The sequence below is a fragment of the Crocodylus siamensis genome, chromosome 7 (assembly GCF_052110815.1).
Source record: "Crocodylus siamensis isolate JL-2025a chromosome 7, ASM5211081v1, whole genome shotgun sequence".
Lineage (NCBI taxonomy): Eukaryota > Metazoa > Chordata > Crocodylia > Crocodylidae > Crocodylus > Crocodylus siamensis.
Window position 1 is genome coordinate 64,460,623 of NC_143401.1, and position 21,681 is coordinate 64,482,303.

The 21,681-nt window shown below is 41.2% G+C and overlaps 1 protein-coding gene across 1 annotated transcript; it reads left to right on the forward strand.

Annotated features, from left to right (window-relative positions):
- The first annotated feature begins 977 nt into the window (after window positions 1–977).
- LOC149859887 (lipase member M-like) lies at window positions 978–20,246 on the forward strand. Its single transcript, XM_090056675.1, has 9 exons — window positions 978–1,076; window positions 3,225–3,342; window positions 6,046–6,244; window positions 6,952–7,061; window positions 11,244–11,380; window positions 13,558–13,701; window positions 16,277–16,348; window positions 18,251–18,316; window positions 19,618–20,246. Exons 1-9 carry the CDS (start codon window positions 978–980, stop codon window positions 19,873–19,875), a joined length of 1,203 nt encoding a protein of 400 aa, XP_089912801.1. The 3' UTR covers window positions 19,876–20,246.
- Window positions 20,247–21,681: the final 1,435 nt, after the last annotated feature.

The following is a 21,681-nucleotide window of genomic DNA, read 5'->3' on the forward strand; positions in this document are numbered from 1 at the left end:
GAAGGTTGTTCCAATTGCATGTGATATAATTGATTTTACTCTTCCCTTTTCACTAAATAGCCCAGGAAGTGAAAAAATATGTTATAAGGAGACTGTTAGGTTCTAAAGTCAAGCATTCAACATTTAGGAAATTCTAGCAGTGCCTTGAACAGTGGTCTAGTCCTTGATTACGTGATTAAAGACAACTTTTTCTATAGAACCTCACCCCACCCTAAGCACAAGATGGACTTAATTATGGGGGAGGAAAGGGGTGTATTAGCAAGTTTCTGCTTTATTGAGCAATCTCTCCTGACAACTCCCATGAATAAAACAGCAGTTATTCTTCAGTTTAATTTGAATAAAAGTTGCTTACATGTTTTTTGCAGTTCCTGGCTGGGTTCTGTGCCAGTTTCGTGAGTAATCATAGTCCCAACCACATTAAAAACAACACAAAACAGTATGTCTGTGATATGAACAAAAGCCAAAACAGAGCATTAAAATAGGTTGGCAATCTACAATTTTAAGTGCTTAATTAAACAAACAAACAATGAAAAGAGGTTAGCAACACACTTCCCTCTTTACATTTATTCATGCTGCTAATTTGTGTCAACTTGTCCTAATACAAATTTAATAGTCAGTTGAAATCCACTGCTGAACTGTGGATTGGTGAAGGGGCAGGGAGAGACGCACTAATTCTCTTCCCAAATACAATGATCTGAGGGAAACTCTGTAACTAGAACTGGGGGGTTTTCCCACTTCTTTTCCTGGATGTTTCCACACACGCAGGAATGATTAGACTGGCAAAATGGACAAAGTAAAAGATTTAGTATTTTAAACTGAAATGTTTCTATCATTTACCTGGTTACCATGACACATTATATGAAATACCTTCTTTAACATATGAGCACATGTTAGTGTCATCTGTATCTATGGTATAGTATATTTCTTCAGTTTTGATACATGTTTTTAATGGTGACATTGTTTTTCAGAAAATCAAGATGTGGCTGTTTATTGTAACTTATTTGATGTATGGCATTGGGAAGTTGGAAGGATATATGAGCCTAATGGATGTAAATCCTGAAGTATTAATGAATATTGTAAGTTGAAAGCTGAAGCTGGTTGGGGAAAATGAAATACTTTTGTTAACTGTACTTCATCATTACTTCCTTCAGAAAAAGAATTTCCCTTCAGTTAAATCTCTTCCCAAAATAGGAACTATTTTAAAAAAATAAACCAATCATATCCTTAAAGGTATACAGCCGCCTTAGGTTTTTATTAGAGAAAGCTGCCTCCTATAATTTCTTTTCTGTGTCAGCCTTCTACTGATTGACTAAAGCAAGGAAATGAATTACATCTATATGCATAATATACAGATAAAGTACTTTGGACCCTATTTAAAGAACGTATCTAAAGTTTGTCTGACTCATTTTGAACCTCTTCTTATGAAATGGGCAGGCTGGGTTTGTGGTTGACATTCAGGAAAATAGAACTATATAACAGTGAAACCCATCAAACGGGCAAAAGGTCATAGGGTTGGTCTCATATCTTACTGCCTGGCTATGGCATTACACTGGTGTGAGAAGCAGTGTATAGTATAGGCCAAGATTAGTGGACCTTCTGAGGTCAAGGAGGGCTGAGGGGGAGGGAGGAAGGTGGTGCACAGGGGTAGGGATTCACATTTCCATGAAGCCCAACTCCTTTCTTAGGCACATTTGAAGCACTGATGTCCATTACTGTGCCTTGCATCCTTGTAATAAAATCTAAGCCCAGAAGAACATACTTGACTTGAAGGATGATTTTATGGAACAGAGTAAGGAAAAAAATAATGCTACAAAATTACCTTCTCTTTAGAAAGGGAGGTGTATCTGCAGATTTCTTACCCAGAATGAGTTGTTCTGTGTGGTATAACTGGTATTTTTCTATCCCATAATGCATAATTATATCTCAATTTAATATAAATGGCACCATTTATAAAATAGTGTGAAGGTTGATTATAAACAATCTGTTACCCAGAGGTATAAGTAGAAAATTTTGCAGTCTGGGCAGATACTGGAGTGCTGGTAAGGGTGAAGGGCATCTAGTTTACCTGCTTTCAAATTTCAAAGATCCTGTCAGTGTCCCTACAACTGACTTCTGCTGTTGTAGCATGAGATCTCCAGAGGCTACTATTTTGGCACTCTCTTTCTCCATGTGTGGGGTTGGTGCACTACTCTTGCATCCTTAGGTACACTGCTGCCAATACTGGACAATAAAGTATCTTAATACTGCTAAAGGTAATTTGTATAAAACTTAGAAATAGACTGTGCAGGAGATTGGACTAAATGACTTTCAATTTCCCTTCCAACCCTGTGATTTTACATGTCAAAGATTCCCGTGCCTGAGATGAGTCTTTTCAAATAAACTTTTGTGCATCTAGATGAGTGAATAATTGAAAATGAATCAAGAGTTGCAAACAATACATTGGCGGGGCAGATCTAGGGGGCAGTGCAGTTCCTCCTTTGATTCCTGCTCTACCCAGACTTTATAACCAACTGCCTAAGACAGGCAACAACATTTCTATTTAGGTACAATAGTCCAATGGTGCTATTGCTGTTGTTGGTGACAAGATAACCACTTCAAAACTGTACAACATCCTGCAGTTATTCCTTCAAGCTATGACCTTCAGGCTAGGACATAGTCCTAGCCATTTGATTTGTTTAATCCCTTCTCTTCCTTATGCAGATCTAAAAACCTATGAACCTACTATTTTCTTATCATCTCAAGAACTTGAATTTAGATGTTTCTAGAGGCACTTTGCCTGCAAATTGAACATTTTTTCTCTACTTTTAACATTGTTCTCTATTAGGAATGAATTCAACATCCAGAACCCCCACTTTTTTACCATGCTTTATTTCCTTTGGAGGAAAACAACTAACAATTTAAATCAACTTCTGCCTCTATATTGTTTGAAGGTGTGTCAAGATCTTCTCAAAAAACAGTATGTGTTATAGGAATATTTGTATGATATTAGAACACAGGCATGGCATGGATGCTAAACTGCCATGGTTGAATACGTCATGACCTGGCACAGCCTCCAGGTATGCTGATTTGTTTCCTGGTTCATTTCAAACCTGCAGATTATAGAAGCTCTTAAACATTAAACAAAAAGAGATTCCTCAACATATTTCCTTATGAGAGACATTCCCAAATAATTTATAGCAATCATATGGGCAACCAGTTTTATCCTCCTGTTTTCCTTCCTGCAGAGTGAGATCATTTGCTACAGAGGGTACCCGAGTGAGGAGTACGTTGTCTGGACTGATGATGGCTATTACCTTACCATCAACAGAATTCCACATGGCATAGAAAATCCAGGGAACTCTGGTATCTTACATAAAGTTTCATTACGTTCAGCTTGGGGAAGTTTTGGCAGGCAATGTACCTGCATGTGCCTGATGTTAGCCCAAGAAACCTGAAACCTTTGCTGATCAGTTTACTAACTTGAATCCAAAAGAGATCAGGGTACCCACGAATGCACTTGGAAGATCCAACTGGACTGTGTCTGACAGAACTGCTTTGTAATGGAGATGGGAAGGGTGCAGGGAGAGCAGGCACTGGGCAAAGCAGAAGCAGGTTGGGCAGTAAGGAGACACCTTGGTGACTGTGATTAGTATTGGGAGGTAAAGGCACTAGGGGAATAGCATTATTGAATATGCTTTTTTTCATAGGCAGGGGAATAATTTGACAGAGAGGTGGGGCAGTGGGATACAGTCAATAGAAGAATTATGAGTCAAATGCTACCTAACATAAACCATGGAAATTAATGGGGTGGTTTGGGACACAAGTCACTATACAATTTGGTCTCATACATTTTGTAAGGATGTAGTCTATTCTGATATTTTCATCACATCTTATTAAAACATAAAACACTAAAGAAATGTCACTTAAGTATCTGCCATTTGTGTTTTCTGGCTGCTTTCTGCCATTTTCTTAACCAGGATGACATGGAATAGTTAGTATGACTGTTCCTTTCTAGATTTTAATTCACCAGTGGATGTTGTTTGGAGAATGCTTTTTAAGTATGGAACAGGTAAGGATTGTTTAGGTTGATGCATTTTATTAGACAAGCTTTTGAATGCAAGACATTCTTCATCAGGTCTGAGCAGTGACAGCCAATGCTGCATAGTAAAGAAAACAGTCATAAGGAAGGAGGGGAGGGGAGGGGGGTTTGTTCACAGACAAATAGTTAGTAGAAGAATAGAAGCTGATTACTGGAAGATCAAAGCCTGTCAGCAGGTAAGGATTTTGCTTACCTTTCATTTGTGGGGGAAATTCAGGGATCAGGTTGGTTATAACTTATAATGAGCCATAAAACCAACATCAACATTGAGTCCTTGCTTCTTAATGTCCAGCCAACTTAAGAATTTTTGCTCTCCAGGTCAACTTTTATAGTTTTAAGTAGATTTCCTTTGAGCATCAGGATAGTGAGGTCCAAGAGGGAATAGTTGTTCTCAGAGGGAGGTTGTTCAGGAAAGAGATCACTATGAAGAGTCTCCAGAAGATGTGGAAAGGGACTTTTAGAGGACAAAGGAAAAATGGGAAGAAAGAATCTAACTGTGATGAAAGGTGCCTTAAGTGGGGGTTCCCCAAGTGATGTACTATCCATCTGGCTCAGGGCCCCTCCCCTCAACTCTCCTGCCATGACTTTGTGTTATTGGATAAAGGGAGGGTTCACTGGAGATCTTCTTCCTGAGGAGCCCCTGGGTACTGTAGTATTCACAGTTTGGGTGTGATGTTCCACGGGGCTCTGCCTCCCCTACAAACCGTCCACTTACCAAGTGGATGGGCGCCAATGGTGTGGTTCGGTCATGCTCGATTGCCCCTGCTTGCCGAGCGGGGAAACCAGTGTCAGTGCGGGTTCTGTTGGGACTTGTCATGCTGCCCTGATGAGTAGCCTTCCCACTGTAGAGATTGGCAAGCTGGACTTGAGTTGGCTGGCACCTACTTCAGTGCCTCTGAGTAGGGTGCGTCTGGTTTTGGTCCTATTCTCTTTTTTTGTCCAAAAAAATAGACCTCTGAGGAGGAGAGGGGTGTGGAGTTGCCTCCTTCCTCCCAGCCTGCTGCAGGAGGGGCAAATGCCTCCCCTGCTCTGCTTGCTGGAGTCGAGCTGGCTGTACTGCTCCTGGCTGCTCCAGGAGCCTCAGCATGTCTGGCATGCTCCACTCCAGCATGCTCCCTTGTTCTCTCCATCCCCTGGGTTCCTGTGGGGCTTTTAAATCTTCCCGTGGCAGCCATTCTGGCTGCTGCAATTGGCTCAGCTTTTTCCCACCCGGGGAACAGCTGATTAAACAGTTGGCGTAACGCTGGCTCGCACGGTTGTGGCTGTGGTTCCATGCTTCGGCTCTGGCTGCATCCCTGAAAGTAAGTTTCCCCCACAGGGGGGCTGTTTGTAGGGTTTGGGGCCCACAGGGACTCCCTCTCCCCTTTGGGAGCCTGTGGGGCTGTCTCACTGCTGCAATAACCCTGTAACCATTTTCAGTTATCCTCAACAGTTAAACGGGACATTTTTGTTTTGTTGTAGTTTTTCCAGTTATGACATACCTTTTGGCTTTCTGCACATTTTTTCATATTCCAACATGTTAAAGTTTTTTGTGGTGAAAAAATATTGTTATTTTCATTATCTAATATTACTCTTTTTTTTGAGTGAGGTGTACTGTTGCTAGTGGATAGAGGAGGCAGTAATCAACTCCACTCTGGGCATGTCTACACATTCATTAATGCTCCTTAGTTACTGCTCATTTAGTGTAGTACTTGCTTAATGAAGTAAATGTACAGTAACTAGAGCATGGTTTTTAACAATAATGCTACTGCACAGTGTTGTTAGACTAATGCGCAGCAAACGTTTCATGTAGACATGCCCACTGAAAATGTCGTGAAGCCAGCTGGTTAGCTAGATGTTTGAAATGCACAGTTCTCCCAGCACTTGATCATTCCCTGAAATATACGGAGAAAAGTTGGGTGTACCATTTTATTAACCTATTAAAGTAGTTTTACTTTGGTAAAATAATCCACTTATTTCTTTCTCAGGTCCAAAGCCCATTGTTCTTCTGCAGTCTGGCTTAGTGTTGGAGGGAAGCAACTGGGTTGCTAATTTTCCCAACCACAGCCTAGGCTTCATACTAGCAAATGCTGGCTATGATGTGTGGATTGGAAATACCAGAGGGAGCACTGGGGCAAAAAAACATGATAAATATTCAGATGACCAGGAAGAATTTTCATCTTACAGGTACCTAAAACTGAAGGACAGAGAAGCTATTTTATCTAACCACTTGATTGTATACTATGGTAATTTTTCTATTTCAAATAGTATTTTGGTTCAGATTCACTGGTGTATTTCAGCTCTTTACACTGCGCTGGATGGATACAAAGTAACCATAAAAGCATTTAACAGGCTGGTTAATCTGGTTTTATTAGTATGTGTCAATCTATCAGCTGACGCACATTATTCATGCTTAATTGACATAAACCATGTAATAAACAACTGAAAGTGGTGCAGTGTTCAAATCAGCTCCAAGGATAATTATTGCATGCAACTGTAATCCATATAGAAAATACTTCCAATAATATTTAGCTTTTTCCCTCCCACTCCTACCAACTAGCTTTCCTTAAGCCTGTGCATTACCCAAGTCTAGGGTCTTGACTTGCCAATACATGTTAAAACTGCATCACTTTGTCTTCAGTGTGAATATTTTTTTACATGGCAAGAACTTAATATGTTTTCTAAGGAAGTACAAGAAGTTTTCCGCCAAACATTTGAAAGTAAAAATAAAATTGGCATCTTTATGTAGTGAGACAAAGATTCGAATCCTAAAGTGCCTAAAATTATCAATGTAGCAATGGTTTGACAGGGACTGTGTCTAGGGTTCAAAAGTGACATTCAGCTCACACAGGCACCAAATTATATATTCTGTTCCCAATTTCCTTTTGTTACAGTTTTCATGAAATGGCTGTATATGACCTTCCTGCAATAATAAACTTTATTCTTCAGACAACTGGACAAAAGGAGTTGTATTATGTTGGCTTTTCGCAGGGCACCACCCTTGGTATGTTAAAAAATATTTTTTGTTGTTAGTACTGAATTGGAGACATTATCATATTAGTTGATTTACAGATCTCTGAGACTTCATTATTGAAAGACTAAGATGTAATAGGAGAGTGAAAGAAATGAAGGATGAGGGAAAGAGTACATGAGAACAATTGCATATTCTAGCATAGACTAATTGTGTGCACAGTTCAAGGATGTCAAAAGATATAATAGCAATAAATAATAGTAACCAAACTTACTTTCTGCCTAGCCATTATAAGATGTCTGTTTCCCTTCATGATTATGACAGAGAAGTATTACTTCTGGTGAGATCTTGTGAGGGAAATATTAGGTGTATATGCATTTCTGTCAGGTAAAACTTTAACCGTTGGTTAAAAAACAAATTAGAGCTTAATATTTGGTAATCTGAAGACTCCTAGGATTGCCTCTTAATTTCTGATAGGACACAAGATTCTCACATTTTCAGTCGACTCAAAACATAAAAGCTAGTTTTTAGATTATAATTATTAAGTTTCCATAGGTGCTATTTGGGGTAAGGAATAAACATATACACCCTCATTTTCACAGTGAGTAATTATTAAAGATGGTTTGGTTAAGGTGTATTGAAAATAACTGAGTTATCTGGGTTTGGAAAAGCAGAACTGCATTGTTGACGTAAAGCAGAACCATAAGAATTTTATCCTTTCAGTTCAAGGGAAAAGAAGCATTCCTCTTTTAGTGTCTACACTGCATTAACAATCATGCAAAATATCCAGTAGAAGAGGGACTACATCTCCATCTGATCACTTTGGAAACTGAAAACATCAGTGTAGCCTTATGGTGCAGACACAAGTGCAGGTCCCTGCTGTAACTGAGAACGCTTTGCAGGAAGTGTTCTAAGTTGCAGTGATCCCCTGGACCAAACAGAAGTTCACTGTTGGTTCTGGGGGGGAGGGTGGGAATCTAGCTGCTGGCTGTGAGCCAGCAGCCAGTTTCCCCTAGCAATGGCTCCTCCTCTCTGAAAGACTACAGTATTTTCAGAATGGGAGGGGGAAAGGGAGCAGAGGGCGCTTGTTCAAAGGTTCTCCAGCCAGTCTTGGATTTAGGTAGGTTGATTGGAGCCCACCACCTTGGGCAGGGTGGGGGGGAGGGTCTCCAATGCATCCATACCACCCTCGAGCAGGGGCTGAAACCCCCCCAGACTGAACTCCCACTGCTCCTCTTCCCTGCTCCCATTCTGAAAACAGTGACAGGCTGGGAGGCAGCACAGACAGAACTTACAAAAGACACTCTGTTTTGAAATGTCATCATCTGACCCCTCATGCAATGAGGGTTCAGATTTTCACCTCAACAGCTATTTTTGAACTGTCTGCAGCTGTGCATTTGTATTCAGTCATGGCTACAGACTGCTGTCTGTGGCCAGATTGATCAAAAATTGTCACTTCTGTCTGCACCCGTAGTCTTCATTTTTGCTATTTCTTATCATGGCTGAAGTTGTGTCGTTCTTCTGAGGAAGAATATTGTCCCTGGGTCAGTTTCTCTCTGAGCTTCCCAAGCCAGCTGATGTGAGGAAAAAATAGCTCTTAATCTGTAGAATCAGAGGTGCTAGCAGGAGGATAGAATAGAAGCTGGCATTAGAAGTGGGGTGTGAGTGACAGGGGATGGAGTGAAAGTGAAGTGATGTTTTGAACAGTTCTTATAGGAGAAGGATTTTCCTCTCTTGCTTCTGAGACCCAGGCTTTGATCCTGGTGAATCTGACACATTTGTAAACCTGAACCTTCCAGTCTCTCCTTCTTTTCTTTTTTCTGGGGACATTTTGAAATGTGCGTGAAAAATTCCAGATCCTTTGAGGGAATATATGATTTGGAAGCATCAAGCTTTGGAAATCCAGTATCTTTTGATGCAGAAATGAATTGCCTATTAAATTGCTTCTCAGATCTGGAATGTTGAAGCCAACAGATACATTCCTGAACTGGAAGAAGCTGCCTTGGACCATCAGCTCCCATTCCCAGTGTTCACAGGTGGTTGTTAACTCAAGGAATCTCCCAAATCACCCCTTCAAACCCTCACACAAAGATATGGGACATTACCTAAAACACCAAAAATGCCCTTTAAAGGCCATAAATAAATTAGTTTTATTATCAGATAATCTTCAACTTCCTTTCTATTTTAGGTTTGAATTGATACAAACAAAGGACCAATTTTCCTACAGACATAATCTATCTATTTGGAAATAATTGGTTTAAAATTGCTAATTGGTTCTTCAGGTTGAACATATATTTAACTAAAATGCAGTGTTCAGTCAACAAAAAATTGCTTATAAACTAGGCCTATGCAAATAGGGAAGTATTCAATTCAGATTCGGATTCACCCAATTCGGAGGACAGTGATTCAATTTGAAGATTCAGATCAGTGTCCTGAATTGATTTGGCCAAATCAGCTTTGGAAGATTCAGCACTGATTCAAGAAATTCGGTGATTTGGATTGGCCGGGGAGAGGCAGGCACAGTCAGGCCACTCCTCTGGCTGTGCCTACTTCTTCCGGGGTGGGGGGAGCCATAGGGAAAGCCTCCATGGCTACCCTACCTGGCCTACACCCCTGCTCAGCCCCAGCTTAGTTCAGGCACTTAAAAAATAAAGCCCCACACTTACCTGCTGCAAGAGCAATGATTGAGGCCTCTGGGCACTCATGGCAGAGCCCCCCCATGCAGCATGGGGCGGGGGGGCAGTGGGGATTGCCCCCCTGCTTGGCACCTGTGCAGCAGCTGCCCCATGGCATAGGTGCAGTGGGGCTCAGCAGGGTGCTGTGCACTGTCTGGGACCTGGGGGCACTGGGGCTGAGTGCTGCCAGGTTCTGGCTGACACATGGAGCTGCCCCAGCTCCCAGACAGTGCGTGGCACCCTGCCAAGCCACACTGCACCCACATCATGGGGCAGCTGCCACAGGCAGGCCAAGCAGGGGAGGAGATCCCTGCTGTCCCCCACTGCCCTGCAGTGCACAGGGGAGCTCTGCCACAACCCCTCAAAGGCCCCCCAAATGCCTCTGCCAGAGCTGGTGAGCGCTTTTTTTTTTTAAGTGCCGGGAGGCTGGGGCCAGACAGGGTAGCCATAGGGGCTTCTATGCCTGCCTCTGCCCTGGTGCGGGGAGCCACAGGCCTCTGCCCTGCTGCCATTTGCCCATCTGGCATGGGGGGGTGCAATGGAGCTGCAGCTTGCTCTGGGCAGCAGCAGGGCATAGCACCCATCCCCAGCATTGCTGTGCCCATATCAGCATTGGGAGCAGAAGCTCTGCCCTGCCACCTCTTGCCAGACAGCATGGAGGGGTATGGGTTGTGGGTGCAGCAGCACTGGGAGCAGGGGCTTTTCTGCCACTTGCCCCTTCCACCTGGAGCAAGCCACGCCTGCATCCCTTCCTTCCCCGGCCCCAGCTGGGAAAGCAGCAGCAGGGCAGAGCCCCCACTCCCAGCACTGCTGTGCCTACATCCTGCACCCCACCCCCCAAGTAATGCACCCCGCCACTCCAGCTGGGCAGCTTGTCCCAGCCTCAGCCCCAATCCCTCCCTCCCCAACACCCCTTCCTTCCTTTTTCCCCCAACCCCAATAGACTGACCTGCTGGAGGCAGCTATCAGCTGCCTGTTTAGTCTATGGCTGAATCTCCGAATTGGCCAAATCTTTTCTGAATCTTTTCCCAGATTGATTTGGATGCTTCAAAACTATTCGGAGATTTTATTTGGTCTCCCGATTCAATTCAGATTCTGATATTTGTTCCCCAAATCGGGCTGAATCCCCTCCAAATTGAAACAGCTACTGAAGCTTCACGCAGCCCTATTATAATTCTGAGTATTAAAAATGGCAAAAACTCAAACATGCAAAAATCGAGCTAGGCCTCAGTAATCAAGCCAGGTCTGTAATTTTTTTTTAAAAAAAAAAATAGGGGAGGGAGTCTTATTTGCTTCTTAGATCCTGAGCCTTTTATGACACGCTTCAGTAAGATTTTTTTAAAAGTTTTTCTTCACTGTCAGAAAAGATAAGCCTCTTATATGTTCTGCTCCCTGTGGCTAAATGAGTCAATAGGCTTTCTAAAACTTCTTAAAACTATAAGTTAGGCAATGATGGATTCATTTAAAAATTGCATAATGCAGTGTTTTAGTGCAGGTATCTTTTTAACTTTGTCCTAATTCGTTTTTTCTGTTTTCTCAGGTTTCATTGCATTTTCCTCAATGCCAGAGTTGGCTCAAAAAATCAAAATGTTTTTTGCATTGGCTCCTATAACCATATTGCAGTATGGCAATAGCCCTATGATAAGGTTGCTCTTATTCCCTCATAGTTTAATCAAGGTGTGTGTTCCTTTCCTATTTTTATTTATATAACACCAAACAAGTTTCTGGTGCTTTGCTGACAGTCATGAAGACAAAATACCTTCTGTAAGGAATTTTCATTTAGCATATATAGAGTAGAAGCAAAGGATGACAAAGCTAGGAAGAGTGAAAACTGGAAGCAGTGGTTTAATTGGTTTATTGTCTTATATTGGCTATTCTACTTTTTTTTAACAACATAAGAAGTATAAAGATACTTTGTACTATTTGTTTAAATCTGTAGTAAAAAGCCATGCATTAGAAGTCTTAGGTTCTGGCAAAAGGCCCTAAAGAAAAAAGAACAGGGTGGAGAGGGTGAGGGTAGGAATAATACCATTTTCCTTATTTCTAATAAAGCTCTTTTTTTTACTGTAATAATTAGGTCCTTTTCTTGTTCATCATTGTCTGGTAACAGGGTTTGTCTGATAATCCAAAGGCAAGGATCTCTTTTATTAGACTTTTTGCAGTTAAACAAACTGTTGAATGCAAGATGTTCTTCCTTTTGAATGTCTTCATTTGAAAGCTTGTCTAACTTTATCCCAAGAACATAGTTGGTTTAATAAAAGATATCACCCTAACAGACCCTTGCCTCCTGTGTAATTTCTGGGCCATCATGGCTACGGCATTATTCTTACATTCTTATAATCCATAAATTCATCTTGAAAAGGGACTTGAAAGAAGAGACTATTCTAGGAGTTTCTTTTAACATGAATGAACTTAAAGATTTAAATTTCTGGATGCTCTCAGTACATGTAGGTCTATAATACTTTAAAAATATTGTGAAGGAAGGCTACATCAAAAGTGTTACCCCTCATGGAGTTTACCACATGCCCCTCTTCCACCCACTCCTGCCAACACTTCCTCATTACACTACCAGCAGAAAGAAAGGGAGTTTGGTGGGTTGCTCTTTGCTGAATAAGCTTGGATTTCTGCCTTCAAAGCCATGCTGTTTAAATGCCCCTTGATCTTGTTGCAAACCCTTCCCTTACTAAGGGGAATGTTATCTATGGCTAAGTACAGGTGTTCAAAAAACCTTTGGCAGAAGCGCTCTGTAACACTTTACTTAAAAACTATAAGTTAGAGTGGGAGCAAACCAAAGAGACATTCGCTGTTCAGTGGGGCGGAGGGAGGGTGGGGGAGGATGGATCAGAGCCTGCCCGTGCTTCCCAGCCCTGCTCCCCACCAACTGGCAAGTGTCAGCCGTGGCTGCAAAGGGAGGGAGCCCCTGTGCTGCACAAGCCCCCATAGATTGCTAGGGTGAGTCTTCATGCCAGGTGGGGGAGTGATCCCTGATGCCCCCCCACTGCCCCATGCTGTGGGGGGGAGGGAAGCTCTTCCCTCCTCCCCACCCCTCCACCCCAGTTTCTTGACAGCTGCAGCCAGCAGCTGCAGCATGATATTGCACTGGCCAGCTTTTGACTGCACCAGGATCAGGGGTGCAGGGAGGAACTTCCCTTGCTGGGTGGACCTGGCCCTGCCCCTCCTGGGACTGGACCCAGCAGGTTCAGGGGGGAGTGCTATGTGGCACTGGGACTCCCTTCCCCACCCATTTTCCAGCACAGCCAAAAGCCAAGCTGGGTAGTCTAATGCTACAGCTGCTGGCTGCCACTGTCAAGAGGCTGTGGCAGGTGGTAGGGGGGGAGCACCCCCCCCACTGCACGAACCTGGCCTGCCCCCCTCACTCAAGACCTGACCCAGGAATCTGGAGGGGACCCACACAGCACAGGGGCTCCATTCCCCAAAACACTGCCCAGCTATGCAGAGAGGAGTCAGAGCCTTTTTGTCTCCCCTGTGACAGGCCAGAAGTGGGGCTGTGCTGCTGCTCACCCAGAGGAGACATGTGCTGGCTGAGGTTAGCAACCTGCCCAGCAAGGAGACCCTGGGATTCTAGACGAATGTGACCTACCTTGACTTGGGATCACATGTGGTACAGATAAAGCACTCGAATCTAAAGGGCTTTAATCTGATACCACATTTATCCAGGGTTAGAGTGGGATTTACCATTTTTAAAGTGCTTTATGTGCTGTGAACATCTGTTCTGTTACAGCTGTAAAATGCTTTCTATGCCTTTAGTGTGTGGTAAGTGTAATGTCTGTACCTAGCTAGCCTCTGAGTTTTGTGAACCATTGGAAATAATATCTTTCCTTTTTTTTTTACAGGCTATTGTTGGAAACAAATATTTCTTTAACAGGCCAAAGTTTGTAAACAAAATTATTACTCAGATGTGTAGCTGTAAAATATTTCACTGGCTTTGTTCCTTGGTCTTTTCTATTTCTGGTGGATTTAATAGTAGCCTGAATAAGGTAAGAATATACATAGTAACAACTTATATTCCTTTTTTAAAAATAGAACTAAGTTTTCATTGTTTGAGCTGCAAATTCATTGATATGAATGTCTGGATGTAAACTTGTTTCCTAAATTGCATATGTTGAATTTTGGCTGATTTTTTAATTCATGATGAGCTCAACCAAAACAGTTGATAAAACATATGGTATGTTTAATATAAATAGACAAAGTTCTGTTGCTTACCTGTGTTTGCCCAATATATTCTATAATTCTGGACAGAATACCATTTTTGACCACAGATAAAAGGTCTGAGTCCTGATTCTTCATTTCTGTGAACCTATACAAAAAATGCTATTTACTTTGCATTGACTTTCATGAAGGCATAAATAGTCTCACTGAACAGACAACTGCAGAGAATAAATGTATTGGATTCAACTTATTTCCCTTATGACTTCTTTGGGCAAATAATGTAATATGTAAAACCACATTTAGTATGGTGTTTACTTGTACTGAACCTGACAAAAATAGTTTTGCTTTGCCTTGAAACCATATGAACTTTGTAGGTTTGATCATTCTTTTGGGGCTCTAACATTACTAGTTGCCTGCTCCAGCTAGAGGCAACTTGGGGGCTGGGGAAAGTGAAGAATAGAAATGGGATTTTATATATATATATATGTGTGTGTGTGTGTGTATGTGTATGTATGTGCCTGTGCATACAGCATGGACCTAGTTTAAACCTATATGGCATGTTACCCTCAAGAATATAACAAGTTGCAGAAGATCAGCTGTATAATAACAGGTATGTTTCATGTATTATTTTTAACACCTCTTTTTCCGAACAAGTTTCAGACAAATAGTGGAAAAATACAATGGGCTAAGTATGCTGGCATTTATATCGTTACTGCCAACCCAGGGGCACCCCAGGTACCCATACCACTGAGTGATTTTAGCTATAAAGTCCGACTGCCTGTCTAATGCTCATTGAATTAGGGTGTGACTTTCAGACCTGTCTTTGTTACGGAATTACGTGTTTCAAAATGATGATAAAGATTAGCAGTAAGCTACAATTATTTTTCCGAGAATTAGATGGAAGCAAGAGTTATGACCCAGATGGCTGTCATGCAGCTAATGCAATGTTTTTGGCTTAGGTTGTACATAACATCACAAAACAGCTGTGGGTTAACTTCTGTAGAAACTTCTCTTACTGTAAGCAAGGCTTCAGGACTGGTGTATGACTACAATACCCCTTGGCATAAGTATAATTGGTTAGCAGGGCACTTACAAAATTTAAATTAACAGATGGGCAGCTACATGCTTCTCAAACTATTATGAAGGTTTCATGAACCTTAATAATAGTTTGTGGTATATGTAGTTACCCATCTGTTAATTTAAAAATTTTAAGTGCCCTGATAACCACTTTCATCAAGATAAGAACATAGAAACATAAGACTGTTACTTATATAAGTTACTGCTGTTTTGTTAGAAAGATTTTGAAAAACATGTGTTTTCAAACTAGCTTTCAGGAGATTGGTTAAACTGGAATCTGATCTTTTCATTGCAGATGATTGCAAGGTTACAAAAGTTAATGCTATTAGCTTGTCCTAGAAAAAACTTGGAGAAAAGATTGATCTGGGAGAGCAGGACCTGCACAAAAAATGCAAAATATAAATGGCATAGTAGCGTTTATAGTAAGATAAGTAACTTTTATCTTGCAGTAAGATGTTTCATGAAGTGTGAGAAGTTTAACATCATTAAAGAATCCCAGACCACTCTCTTGTATGCTAGTTACACTGAACAGACAGATTCTGCTGCTCCTACCTCTACAAAGGAGTAGTTTATAGGACTGCAGATGGAGTAAGATGCTGTTTGACACAAGAAAGGAGGACAAAATCTGACTTGGAGACAAATTTGTAGTACACCAGGGAACAGCAGTGTGAGCTAAGGCTACTGGCAGACATGAGAAAACCCCCCAAACAAATAGAGCTTAAAGAAAAAAGCAGATTCAATCAGGTATCAGATAAAAGCACTAAAAAGCCCTGCTAAAGCATGCAATTGATACAGAGTCTGGGCAAGCTGGGTCAAACTGCTGCAGGTCCACTTCTAGGCCTGTGCTGCACTTGGCACAGGGGTGCACTGAGCTGGAAGTACAGCGCTGTTTCCACCCCCTGCCCTGGCTGTCAGGGGCCTTGCAAGGCTGGCCAGAATACCAAATGGCCACAAATAGCTAGAATAGAGTGGAAGCTACCAATTTTGGTTTGGTTATTGTGGTTTAACAGACCAGATGGTTTCACTGGAATTTGCCTGACTCACTGAGCCACTTGTAAATTTCCATTGTTTTGCAGCTTGTTAACTGTGAAGGGCTTAATATTAGAAATCATCACATTTTCATAGAACCAAGATGGAATGTTCCAAATGGTTACATTTTCATGGTCATGAAAAATCAAGTTTTTGTATATTGATTAAAGTGTTCTTGGTAAGATGTCTTCCTCATCCTTTTTTAATTCTGTAGTTATTGAATTGAGTAATATTTAAATTGAATTTAGCTTGGCCCATTTCATTTTGAAATAAATTATTGAAATTGGTTTTTTTCAGAATCGCCTTGATATCTACATATCACATTTCCCAGATTCAACATCTGTGCAAAATATACTTCACTGGGGCCAGGTAGTGTTTTTGTAATCTAAATTGTGCATTTTTTATGTTATCTCTCCCAGTGGGGTATAATATATTGCCAAATACTTCATAAATCAGTATCATCATGTGTAAATGTAGGTGGGTGATGTAAGTAAACATCACATAATTTCTATTTGAATTTACCAAACATTATGCAAAATACCATAATAATTATCACTGTATTAAATATATAAAACTAGTGTAGACACAGTCAAGAAAAGGCTTTTGGCCTTTGAAAGTGGTTCATTTCTCAAAAGGTAATTTTGAGCATTTGGGGTTTATAGGGAAGGGAGATGTAACAAAAGTATTTTAAAGTGTGTAGATGCTAAAACAGAGTTAAGAACTGAAGAGCTGAGGTTGTGCACATGTGGACTGTCAAGGTCTGTGAAATTACTTTTATAATTCTCAGTGAAGAATCTTTGTCATATATTCATTAGAGTGCTTTTGAAGCCAAAAACTGGAAAGAAAATATGTCCCAGAGTTTTAAAAAAATTACTATTAGTAGATGACATGTCAATATATCCCAGAAGTGTCTTTGGATACCTGATAGTCAGGTTTGGAGAGTTCTGCTTCCAGACACTTATTTTTTACATGACAAAGCTAATGTAGGGATTCATGGAGAGATTTAAGCTACTCATGTGAAGGGAAGGTTTATGTAATAGGTGTGGCCTGAGCCCTGCAAACATTTATTTCATAATCAGTTTGGTGAAAATGCATTTAGTTTGTACATGAATTGTTCCACATGCTAAAGGCTTCATAGCAGAAGTAAATTATCAGGAAAGATGTGCATGAGACATGGGTAGTGACTTGGTGAATTACATAGTATCTCATTCATTATGCAAGGAAACTAAGTCCACCATAAAAATAATATTGCTTTTTAAAAGTAAGGAGAAAAGTATATACTTCCTTGCTTTAGAAATAGAAATATTCAACGGAAGGAGACAGCAGAGGAGTTATTATCAGGTCATTGGGTCAGGATGGAGCACAAGGGGGAATGGGGAAGGGGCAAGGGATGGGGAATGTCTCTGTGAGGTTAAAACTTTGCCTTGAAGCCAGAAAGCTCCATACCTTTGCCTTTATTAAACCACTTTCCCTCCTGCCTTCAGTGCTTGTGTAATATTGCTTCTTTGTTCCTGTGATCACAACTCACACTCGCCATATGAGGAAATGGTTTTGGAGCAAAGTTAACACAGCCTAGGGTTATACATTCTAACAACTGTGTGTAGATACAAGAATAATACAAATGTAGCAAAACAGGTCCAACTTTACAACTGCTGTTTTTCCAGATTAGAGTTGGAGTGGTTTTGCTCCATATATCATTCCCAGTTTTTCCACCTCTAACTAACAAAAGGTAACAACAGCTGTTGTGTACATTCAGTCAGCAGTTCCCCTTTTGAAAAGAATATTTGTCCATACTCTGATTGGGCCACTGTTTTTCTATGGGATATTTCTGAATACACCTGAAAACAATTTATAGTGCCTTATGTGGGCAGAGAAACTCAAAATATAATTTAGATTGATATCAAAGTAGGTACATCTTGTAAACCCTAGATCAGTCCAAATGTCTTAGAAGGATGTCTGGAATTATTTTTTAAGGTATTAGGATATCAGTATCCATACTGTGAGAGTGCCTACTATTTGCTGTTTTTTAAGGGAAACAGTGTTTTGAATGTTTTTGTTATTTTGAAATTTTCAGGTTCCTATGAGACAGAATAAATAATTCAGGATATAAGAGCCAGAATGTGTGTATGTGTGCATATATAATGATTTATATGTATAATTAGTATTATATAATAGAATTGTATTATATTATTAGTATAATACATAATTATTATATTATTATACATTATATACTTATGAGTCAAATATATGTATTCATTTCTTCTTTTTTAGACATATCAAACAGGGGAATTTAAAAATTATGATTATGGCAGTGAAAATAAAGCCAAGTATAACCAGGTAAGAGAAATCTGTGACTCTCTGCCCCGCCCCTTCCTATCCCTCCCCCTCTCCCCCAAAAGGACTAAGTAGGAAATTGCATCAGGTTATTTTATTTATTTTATTCAATATTTTACTCAAAATAGTATATTTATTATTAGGCCTGTTCAAAGCAGCTATTATTCACTTCATATTTGGTCAATTCGGGGGACAGTGGTTCAATTCGATGATTCAGATATATGTCCTGAATCAATTCAGCCAAATCTGGTTAGGAGATTCAGCTGCTGCTGAATTGGCCGAATCTCCAAATCAGACAGACCCAATCCCCTGCCCTGCCCACTCTTGCCAATGGCTGCTCCGCCTAGCCGCATCTCTTGAAAAAAATAAAAAAAGTCCGGGACTCACTGGCTCCTGCCAGGTTGGGGAGCGATCCCTGATGCCCCCCACTGCCCCATGCTGTGTAGGGGAGGGGGTTCTGCTGTGAGTCCCCAAGAGCCCCAAGGCTGCTGCAGTACCACTGAGTGTAGACTTTTTTTTTCAAAGACCCGGGAACTGGGACTGGATGGAGCAGACATGGGGGATGGGGATGGGAGAGCAGGTGGGGGTTGGGGGCCCATGGCAGAGTCCCCCACACAGCACAGGGCAGTGGGGGGAAGTGGAGAATGCCCTGCCCGTCCTCCCCCCAAGCCTGGCAGGAGACAGTGAGTGGGGGCTTTTTTTTTCTTTTTTTTTTGTAAACAGTTGAGAGCTAAGACTGGGCAAGGCAGCCATGACAGGGGCTGGGAGAGTGGGCAGGAGTCAGGGGCACTCAGGGAGGCTGGGGAGCAAGCAGGGGATGGGGCCTGGCAGGGGTCACCCATGGTCCCCTCCTGCTCCTGCAGGCCCCCCACCCCAGCCCCCTACTTACCAGCAGGGCGTCCGGGTCCAGGTCCCTGCAGCAGTGAGTGGGGACTGCCTAAATTTCCAAAGCTCCCTGAATCTTTTATGAATTGATTTGGAGATCTCCAAATCGATTTGGACCTTTTTATTGGTCTCCCAATTCAATTCAGATTTGGAGATTTGGCTGCTAAATCAGGCCAAATCTCCTCTGAATCAAATCAGCACCCAAAGCTTCGCACAGCCCTATTTATTCTTCAGAATCTGTTGGTTTTACTGACCTGTACCTGCTTAACTGTTTATTTTTCATATCAAATAATACACTTCTTGTACTCTAATTGGATGAAACTTTGAGTAGCAGTGAAAACCATTCATGAACATTACATTTTAAAATTACTACAGCTTCACAAGCTTTCATTTTTAAAGCTATTCCATTTCTTTTCCAGACAGATGCTCCCTTCTACAGGTTAGAGGATATGAAAGTGCCAACTGTACTGTGGTATGCTGGAAATGATTGGGTGGTAGACCTAAAGGATGCTGAAAAATTAATCCCTCAAATAAATAATATAGTGTACAAAAAATATATACCTCATTGGACCCATTTTGATTTCATTTGGGGTCTTGAAGCACCTGAGCTACTATACAATGAAATTGTTAGCCTGCTGAGGAGGAATCCTTTGCAGAATTGTATAGAGTTACTGTAACTGTATATCATGAGTTCCTGTGGCATCAATTTTGGTTTCTCAAGGCTTCTTTCTTTTTTTAACATATGAAGGTGAGGTGTTTGCTTTGTTTGATTTGGATTTGTAATACTTCTGTAAATATGAAAAAATTGTAGCTTGGTTCTTAGGAAACCAGGTTCAGTTTCTACTATAAACTTCCTACAAACCCAGGCCAAGTGACTCAGGCCAAATCCTCAAGTCTTTATAAGTCTCTAACTCTCATTGTTTCCAAAGGTAGGTAAGTGCCTAAATATCTTTATGGATCTGCGCCTTGCAGCATCTTTGTACAGTCCAAGGACCACAATTCACACAAACATGTTGACTCCTCATTTGCTCACACATGTAATAAATGAAATCTAGCACTGCTGCAGAGCCATTTTCACAAGATGCTGGCCACACACCTATAAGCACAGCAAGCTTGCTAGTATGTACCCAACAGTTTTCTAAGGGTGGCTATATTGCATAATTTCTAGGGTATATTGCATAAAGAGCAAATGTACCATGATTCACTGCAGTACTCCCTAGGGCCATTGATTAATGAGATGTGCATCCTTAATCTTTTTGGGTGTTTTTACATGTGCTCTGGGGTAGGTGGGGGTTACTTTTATTAGAGCAGCTCCAAGAGCATGTTTTTAAAAGCATCAAAATTATTTGAATACTGAATTTGTGTTTCAGAATAAAAATGAAACTTTTACAAAGTTGAGGTTTTACAGTTTTTGTGTGAAAATTGTGAAGTTTTCACTAAATAATAAGATAATTCTTCCTAGAGGCAAAGATTTCTTAGGGTGATATCTTTTATTGTACCAACTTCATAGTTGGGATAGAGTTGGACAAGCTTTTGAATGCAAGGCATTCTTCAGGTTACTCAATCAAATTCAATCATTCTCACTCAAATTCAAATAACATCAGTTGAGAAACTGATGGTATTTAACACCAAAAAATGCAAGGTTCTTCACGTTGGGAGGAAAAACCTGAAGCATGCTTATAGGCTCGACAGTACTACACTGGTTAGCGCTATGGTTGAAAAGGACTTGGGGGTCATCATTGACCACAAGATGAACATGAGCTTTCAATGTGATGCTGCAGCTACTAAAGCAAGCAAAACGCTGATTTGTACCCATAGATGCTTCTCAAGCAAATTCCAGGACATCGTTCTCCCATTGTACTTGGCCTTGGTGAGGCCGCAGCTGGAGTACTGCATCCAGTTTTGAGCTCCACAATTCAAAAATGATGTGGAGAAGCTTGAGAGAGTCCAGAGAAGAGCCACGTGCATGATCAGAGGTCAGGAAAGCAGACTTTACAATGACAGGCTGAGAGCTACGGGGCTCTTTAGCCTGGAAAAGCACAGGCTCAGGGGCAATCCAATGGCCATATATCAGGGGTGTTCACCAGGATCTGTGGGAATGTTTATTCACCAGAGCGCCCCAAGGGATGACAAAGTTGAATGGTTATAAACTCCTGCAAGACCACTCCAGGCTGGACATAAGGAAGAATTTCTTTACTGTTCGAGCCCCCAAGGTCTGGAACAGCCTGCCTTCGGAGGTGGTTCAAGCACCTACATTGAACACCTTCAAGAGAAATTTGGATGCTTATCTTGCTGGGGTCCTATGAACCCAGCTGACTTCCTGTCCCTCGGGCAGGGGGCCAGACTTGCTCTTCCAAGGGCCCATCCAGCCCTAATGTCTATGAATTCAGTCTCAGTCATGGAAATGTATCTTTTTAATTTTTTTTTTCAAAAAAACACCATCTCATGCAATTGTAAAAAGAAAGAATATCAAGGAAAAAGAA